The sequence below is a fragment of the Lonchura striata genome, chromosome 4 (genome assembly GCF_050655825.1).
Source record: "Lonchura striata isolate lonStrDom1 chromosome 4, ASM5065582v1, whole genome shotgun sequence".
Lineage (NCBI taxonomy): Eukaryota > Metazoa > Chordata > Aves > Passeriformes > Estrildidae > Lonchura > Lonchura striata.
The window spans coordinates 75,222,329-75,229,942 of NC_140706.1; the positions used below are offsets into that span (position 1 = coordinate 75,222,329).

General features: G+C 47.4%; 1 protein-coding gene across 15 annotated transcripts in view; it reads left to right on the plus strand.

Moving 5' to 3' along the window:
- Positions 1 to 7,614, plus strand: part of LOC144248494 (uncharacterized) — a 37,128-nt gene that overhangs the window by 14,984 nt on the left and 14,530 nt on the right. For 7 of the 15 annotated variants that reach the window (XR_014955020.1, XR_014955021.1, XR_014955016.1 and 4 more), the window contains exons 2-7: positions 3,506 to 4,529; positions 4,608 to 4,649; positions 4,737 to 5,800; positions 5,879 to 5,920; positions 6,008 to 6,321; positions 6,402 to 7,569. Coding sequence is in view for 4 of the 15 variants with exons in the window: in XM_085578451.1 (XP_085434577.1) it covers positions 4,522 to 4,529; positions 4,608 to 4,649; positions 4,737 to 5,056; positions 5,137 to 5,162 (396 nt within the window). In the remaining 11 variants the exon portion in view is untranslated. Of the gene's footprint in view, positions 1 to 2; positions 225 to 3,505; positions 4,530 to 4,607; positions 4,650 to 4,736; positions 5,801 to 5,878; positions 5,921 to 6,007; positions 6,322 to 6,401; positions 7,570 to 7,614 lie in introns of those variants that run through there. The other 8 variants (XM_085578453.1, XM_085578454.1, XR_014955011.1 and 5 more) reach the window with 8 other exon arrangements.

Consider the following 7,614-nt stretch of genomic DNA (forward strand, 5'->3'; position numbering starts at 1 on the left):
GCCGGTGCGCCTTTACAGCCGGGACTTTTCTCCTATCCCTTTGAAATTTCGTCCTCCTGAGGTTGAATTGGAGGGGGCAGTCCTGTTGTTCCCCCTTTTAAGGGGTTTGGACTGAGGTAAAAAGCCCCCTTTTGCCATCATTTGAGGCAAGGCGCTTCTTTTCTGCTCTTCTAGGGGACGCGATTGAAGGGAAGCCTACATTTCTTTTCCCTTGTTGGGGTGAGGTGAGCGCCGGAGCGTGGCGTCAGAGTCGGGGCTGCAGAGGAAGGGAGCTGCAGCCGTGGCAGCGCTGGCAGGGCGGGGGTCGGGCTGTGCCGCTGCATTCGGGGCGCTTCTTCTGCCCCCGGCCCGGCAGCGAAGGGTGCGGCGCGGAGCCCTGCCGGCAGTGCCGGGGCTGGCCGGGGCGGAAGGGGAGCTGGGCGCGGCTGGGCTGCCGCGGGCCCGCCGGAGCCGCGCCGGTGCGAGCCGTGCGGAGCCGAGCGGAGCTTTGGCCGGGCCGGCGGGCGGGGGAGGCGGCGCGGGCGGGGCCGGTGCCGGCCGGTGCCGCCGCTCCGTCCGCTCCGGGCGCGGGGCTCGGGCGCCGCCGGGGCCCCCCGGGCCCGGTGCCGGCCCCGCCGGGCCGGGGGCAGCGGGCGGGGGTCTGCCGGCGCGGCGCCGCCTCTGCCTGCCGGAGGAGCCGCTTTCCTGCCGGAGCCGCGCTGCGCCCGGGGCCGGGAGCGCGGCTCCGCATCTTCCAGCCTCCCTCGCTGCGCTGGTTTTGAGGCGCTCCTGAGGAATTTTTTGGGTCGTTTTCTTTTGTTCGTAGTTGGTGTATGAGAACGGTCACGGTGTACTTGGTTGTTACGGTTCTTGGTTCAGGTGCTGTGACAAGGGTTTTATTGGATTGAGTTTGTTGTTGGATTTTTTTTTTTTTTGTGCGATATGTTGGATGTTTGTTTTGTTTTGATTATTTTCATATTGTGAAAATATGATTGTAGTTATCTTCTTAAAGGATATGTTTTTTTAAGGTTTTACACTGATTTTTATGGGTCGTAGCCTGAAGTACAGGGTTGGTTTTTAATTAGGTTGTGGTGGCTTTTATTAGCATGAGTATGTAGTGTTAGTTTTGGTGGGCTTGAGGTAGTGTGCTGTAGTGAATTAGTGAGGTTTTTTTTTAATCTTGGTAATTGCATTTTTTAAATTTTCCGATAGAGGTTTTATTCATTTGGTTTGTTTAATTGTTGTGGACGTTTTATTGTTACCGGTAATTTGGGACTTATTGTTTGTGGTTACATTTCTCTTTTGGTGACGTGTTTATTTCTTGTTGTGACGCGGCAGGCACTCCCCTCGCCGCGGCACCCCGAGCGGTGCCGTGCTGGGCTGCGAGAGGGAAGAGAATGGGCGGCCGCTCCCCCTGTGAAGCTCTGCTGTGGTATTTGTATTTTGATGGTTTGAGGCATTATGGGTTTATTGAGTTAGGAATAATTTTTTTGTTGTTGTTACTGTATTTATTTGGGTTTTTGTTTCAGTTTGATGTATTTGTTGGTTGCTTTTTATTAGTGTTTTTTTTAGGAACTTGTGTATTTATACGGTGGATTTTTTTAGGTAGTTATTTATGTGGGTGCTTCTCTTTTTATTGTCTAGTGGTTTAGGTTTTTGTTAATCTCCTTTATTACTTTGATTTTTAAAGCTAACTTAGCAGAATACTGGTTACTCTTTGAGTTAGTGTAGAGGTACGGTTTTAATTTTTAGCAGCTTTCAGGGTCTGTTGTATGGTTTGAAGTTTAGTAAGTTGGTTGGACTTCTTTTTCTAGTGGGTTTTGTGATTTGTTTTGTGGGTTTCTCTAGGGCTGATTTTTATTTTTGTTTCATTTTTGTGATGTGTCTCACTGACAACTGTTAGTGAAAAGAGTGTAGTGTGGGGTTGTTTTTGCTGGTAGTTAGTTCTATGGTGGTGTATTTTTAGTCTCTGTTGTTTGTTTTTGGGTTTCTTTTGTTAAAGTTTTCATTTTGGGGTTAATTTTTAATTATTTTTAAGGTTTTAGGGCGATTGAGATTTTTTTATATGGATGTCCTGTATGATAACAGTTAATTTATTTGCTTTATGTGGCATTGATGGCAGGGTAGAGGACATTTTTGTATAGAATGTGTATTTTAATCATAGTACTAAAATAATACCATGGTAAGAGGGGCTGTGTTTTATTGTTTGTTTCTGAGGTGGTTTGGCATTTTCTTATAGGTTGGGGGTTTTTTTTGTTGGCTCGTGGAGCCATTCTGGCTGTTTTTGATGAAATTGGTGGGACTTTGATGCTTTTTGATTTTGCTTTTTTTTTTTTTTTTTTTTTTGTGGTGTAATAGTCTTTTAGAAGAATTTGGATGATTTTAAAAGTATTTTTGTTATACTTTTCATCTAATGTTGCTGGATTATTACAGATGTTTTGGAGGTTTATTTTTTTAAGTTTCATTTGGATGAATTTATGCTGGATGGTAGGACTGTGTTCTTATTTTTGGGGCAGTTGGTTGTAGGTGTATTGTATGTTTTTCAAGTGAAGGTAAATCGAAGTTTGTATTTGGTTGTTAGAGAAATAGAGAAAAATGTTTTGGTGATGTTAACAGTGGTGTGTTTTTTTGGGGTTTTTGATTTATAGTAAGTCTGGTACGGTAGTGTTTAATGGTGGAGTTCTTTAAGGTATGATAGTTTATAGTTAATTCTTATTGGTTTTAGATTTGTGTGTAAGTTAGAGGAGGTTATTGAAGGGTAAGCGGGTGTTTTAGATGAGTTTTAGTGTTTCAGTTGATAGGACATTTTTTGGATGGGAGTTAGAGTATTTTGAGTTGTTTGGTGTCGCTGGTGATGTATTGTTGAGGTGGTAAGGAGTATTTGTTGGGTTTTTTTAAAGAAGGTTTATTGTAGATAGTTTTAGATAGTTGTGGTGGGTTGCTTGATTGTTTTATGTTTTTTAGCCTTTTTGTAGTTATTTGAAATATGTTAGAGTTTTTTGGGTTTATTGAAATACTTGATTTTGAGGAAGTTCCTATTTAGAATGTATGAATTTTTTTGGCTTAAAAAAAAAAATTCTAGTTATAGTGAGGATTATTTTTTTTTCTTACTGCTATATTATGTGATATTTGTGTTAGGTAGTAGTAGGGATAGCTTTACTTTTATACGTTGAAACGAGGGTAGTGCATACTGGTGTTCATAAAGGTTTAATATTTTTATGGTTCTGATGTGTTAGGTTAATGAATTTATAATGTTTACAAGACTTTTTTTTGTTTTTATTTCAATACAGGCAGGGTTTTCTTAGTTTTCAGGATTTGTTTGGCATAGATTTTAGAGGTGTAATTGAGGGGATAGGACAGGGTGTCTCTGTTAATCTATTTGGCAATTTGGATACTGGGTAAATTAAATTAATATTTTGGTAGAATTTTTGCATTTCATTAGTTTATTTATTTATGGATTTGTGTGCCTGCAGCTGTAGTGTCTCTGCTGCAACTCTCAGTATCCATTCATGTTTGTGTGCGTTAGGCAGTCCACTCGTGTACCAGCGAGACCCCCCTGCAAGCGGCCGCAGAGCCGCTCCTTCGCTCTCCTGGGAATTCGGGGAGCGGCACGCGGCTCTGCGACGAAGCCTTGATCTTTGTCACTAGAAGGTGGCACCAGGGAGCCTCAGGAGCGGCCGAGGAGTTGCTGTAAGTGGGGGAACTACTAGTGAGGGGGACCAGGGTCCACTCGAGTTTTGGGAACGCCACCTCACCTCGCCTGCTCTTCAGCCAGGCAGACCCTGCCAGGAGGGCGTGGGCGAAGCGTGCGGCCCGAGGAGCCCGGCGTTCTCAGGAGAATAATGGTGAGCAGCAGAATTGCTGAGTTGTGGCTGCTGTGCGGCTGAGATCGTGCAGTGATGTTTGGTGTTCTCGATTGTAGCTGAGCACGGGACCACAGCCCGGTGACCATAGGACATTCCCCGCAGGCGAGGCAGCCTCCATTGGCACGCGACGTGGATTCTCATCCCCAGATGCCTGAGAGATAAGTGGAGGGCTAAGGCCCACAGAGGGGGTGAAAGTGGGGTGCTGGGAGGGCCTTTTGAATCAGCTTTGGGGGTGGGGATGTGCAAGAAGCATCTCCTAAGGCCATCTAAAGACAAAAAGTGTCTGTTTTGATCACAGTGCTGAGGTGCTCAGGGCAGAGCAGTTCCGGTGTGTGTCCTGTCACTTGTCTCTGGTGCACTCTGTGTTCTTTGGGTCTCTCGGTCCTTTCTTCTCCTCAAAAGCTCTCTCTCCCTGTCCTGTGTCACGGGTGTCTGCACGTATTTGTCCCACAACTGCTCTGCCCTGCTGCATAGCCTGTAGTAGCACAAGTCCTGGGGACTTGAAATTTGTAATGCAGGGTGTAGTTGGGCTCTAGATTGTATCAGGAGATTGACATAACATGTTTGGTGCTGTTAAGTTGTCCTGCAGCCATTTGACACTAGTCCTAACTTCCTTTCAGATGCAGACAGTTCAGATCAGTGGCAGAGAGCCCCAGTCCTGGGTGAGGGTGTTGCCATGATCAGGTCAGTCATTGTTTGCATTTGCAGGGGCAGCCTAAATGGTGACTGTGTTACAGCAGTGTTCTTTGCCTTTATTTTTAGGAGGTCCAGACAGGTAGCAGCAGTCAAGGCCAAGTGTGCCAGGTGAGCAGTGGACAGAAACAGTTGGTTTTGCTCAGGTCTCAATTTTTGGTGCAATTCTAAGCATTCATTCTTGATTGTGTGCTTTAGGGAATCAACTCGGAGTGTGCATACCTCCGTTACCAACTGGCTGATGGACCAGGTTTCATGCACTTTGGATCTCGCTGGAAGCATTACAGGACCCTGTGATGGAGCCTTCCAATCCTGCATTTCAAGGTCCCATCCTGGTAGCCCTGAGGAATGGCCAAGGTGTTGCGGTGAGTCGGGGAGGAATGAGATTCCACTGGTGTTTCAGCAATGCCATGTCACCTTGTCTGCCCTTAACCCAGGTGTCCCCTGCGATGACGGTGTCAGAATCCAAGCACGCCCAAAGCGTGAGGGCCAAGAACCCGGGCATTCTGAGGAGGATGGTGAGTAGCAGATTTACCAGGTTTTGGCCGATGTGCTGTTCAGATTGTGCACTGATGTTTAGTTTTCTTTCCCTTGGCAGACCAAGAGGTGACAGCTGGAACTTAGACAGGGAGACAGCGTTCTTCTGCACCCAACAGGGATTTGCATCCCCAGATATGTGCAAGATAAGTGGAGGGTTATGACCCACAGAGGGGCGTGATAAGCGAGGTGCCAGGTTGGGACTCCCCAGGAGGGGTTTTTCAGTCAGTTTGGAATTGGGGACGTCCAAGAAGTGTCTCCTTAGACCATCTAAAGGTGAAAAGTGTCTGTTTTGATCTTAGTGCTGAGGCATGCAGGGCAGAGCAGTTCTGATGTGTGTCCTGTCACATGTCTCTGGTGTCCTCTGTGTTGTTTGGGTCTCTCGGTCCTTGCAGATATTCTTCTCATCAAGAGCTCTCTCTCCCTGTCCTGTCCCCTGGTTTGTCACATCCTGTCCTGTGTCACGGGTGTCTGCACATATTCTTCCCACAGCTGCTCTGCCCTGCTGCACAGCCTGTAATAGCACAAGTCCTGGGGACTTGGAATTTGTAATTTGCAGGGTGTAGTTGGGCTCTAGATTGTATCAGGAGATTGACATAACATGTTTGGTGCTGTTAAGTTGTCCTGCAGCCATTTGACACTAGTCCTAACTTCCTTTCAGATGAAGACAGTTCAGATCAGTGGCAGAGAGCCCCAGTCCTGGGTGAGGGTTTTCCCATGATCAGGTCAGTCATTGTTTGCACTTGCAGGAGCAGCCTAAATGGTGACCGTGTTACAGCAGTGTTCTTTGCCTTTATTTTTAGGAGGTCCAGGCAGATAGCAGCAGTCAAGGCCCATTGTGCTAGGTGAGCAGTGGACCAAAGCAGTTGTTTTTGCTCAGCTTTTAGTTTTTGGTGGAACTATAAGCATCCACTGTTGTTTGTGTGCTTTAGGGAATCCACTTGGAGTACTCATACCTCTGTCTCCAACTGGCTGATGGACCGGGTTTCATGCACGTGTGGTCTTGCCAGAAGCATTACAGGACCCTGTGACAGAGCCTTCCAATTTTGCATTTCAAGGTCCCCTCCTGGTAACCCACAGGCATGGGCAAGGAGTTGCAGTGAGGCAGGGAAGAGGAGCGAGGGTACACTTAAGTTGCAGCAGTGCCATGTCACCTTGTCTGCCCTTAACCTAGGTGTGCCTTGAGATGACGTTGTCAGAATCCAAGCGTGCCTGAGGTGTGTGGCCCAAAACTTCTTGGGAGATGGTGAGTAGAAGAATTGTCAGGTTCTGGCCCATATGCTGTTAAGGTAGTGCACTGACATTTGGTTTTCTTTCTCTTGGCAGAGCAAGAGATAACAACCTGGTGACAACTGGAACTTCCCAGACAGGCAGGAGGCCTCGTTCTGCACCTGATGGGGATTTGCATCCCCAGATATGTGCAAGATAAGTGGAGGGCTACCACCCACAGAGGGGATGGAAGAGAGGTGCCGGGTTGGGCCTCGCCAGGAGGGGTTTTTGAGTCAGTTTTGGAGATGGGGATGTCCAAGAAGTGTCTCCTAAGGCCACCTAAAGGGAAAGTGTCTGTTTTGATCAAAGTGCTGAGGTGCTCAGGGCAGAGCAGTTGTGGTGTGTGTCCTGTCACTTGTCTCTGGTGCACTCTGTGTTCTTTGGGTCTCTTGGTCCTTTCTTCTCCTCAAAAGCTCTCTCTCCCTGTCCTGTGTCACAGGTGTCTGCACGTATTTGTCCCACAACTGCTCTGCCCTGCTGCATAGCCTGTAGTAGCACAAGTCCTGGGGACTTGAAATTTGTAATGCAGGGCGTAGTTGGGATCTAGATTATATGGGGAGATTGACATAATATGTTTGGTGCTGTTAAGTTGTCCTGCAGCCTTTTGACACTAGTCCTAACTTCCTTTCAGATGCAGACAGTTCAGATCAGTGGCAGAGAGCCCCAGTCCTGGGTGAGGGTTTTCCCATGATCAGGTCAGTCATTGTTTGCATTTGCAGGGGCAGCCTAAAGGGTGACCGTGTTACAGCAGTGTTCTTTGCCTTTATTTTTAGGAGCTCCAGGCAGTTAGCAGCAGTCAAGGCCAAGTGTGCCAGGTGAGCAGTGGACAAAAGCAGTTGTTCTTGCTCAGGTTTCAGGTTTTGGTGCAATTGTAAGCATCCATTGTTGTTTGTGTGCTTTAGGGAATCCACTCAGCGTATGCCAAGCCCCTGTCACCAACAGCTGATGGCCTGGATTTTCTGTGCTTGTGAGCTCTTGGGAAGTATTGCAGGACTCTGTGATGAAGCCTTGAAATTTTGTATTTCAAGATTGCATCAGGGTTGCCTTTGGCAATGGCTGAGAAGTTGCGGTGAGTCGCCGAGGTAGGGAGGGGGAGCCAAGGTCCACTCGTGTTTCAGCAATGCCGAGTCACTTTGTCTCTTCTTAACCCAGGCAGACCCTGCGATGACGGTGGCAGCCTCCGAGCCTGGCCAAAGTGTGTGACCCGAGCATTCTCTGGAGAATGGTGAGTAGCAGGATTGCTGGGTTTTGTCCATTGTGCAGCTAAGAT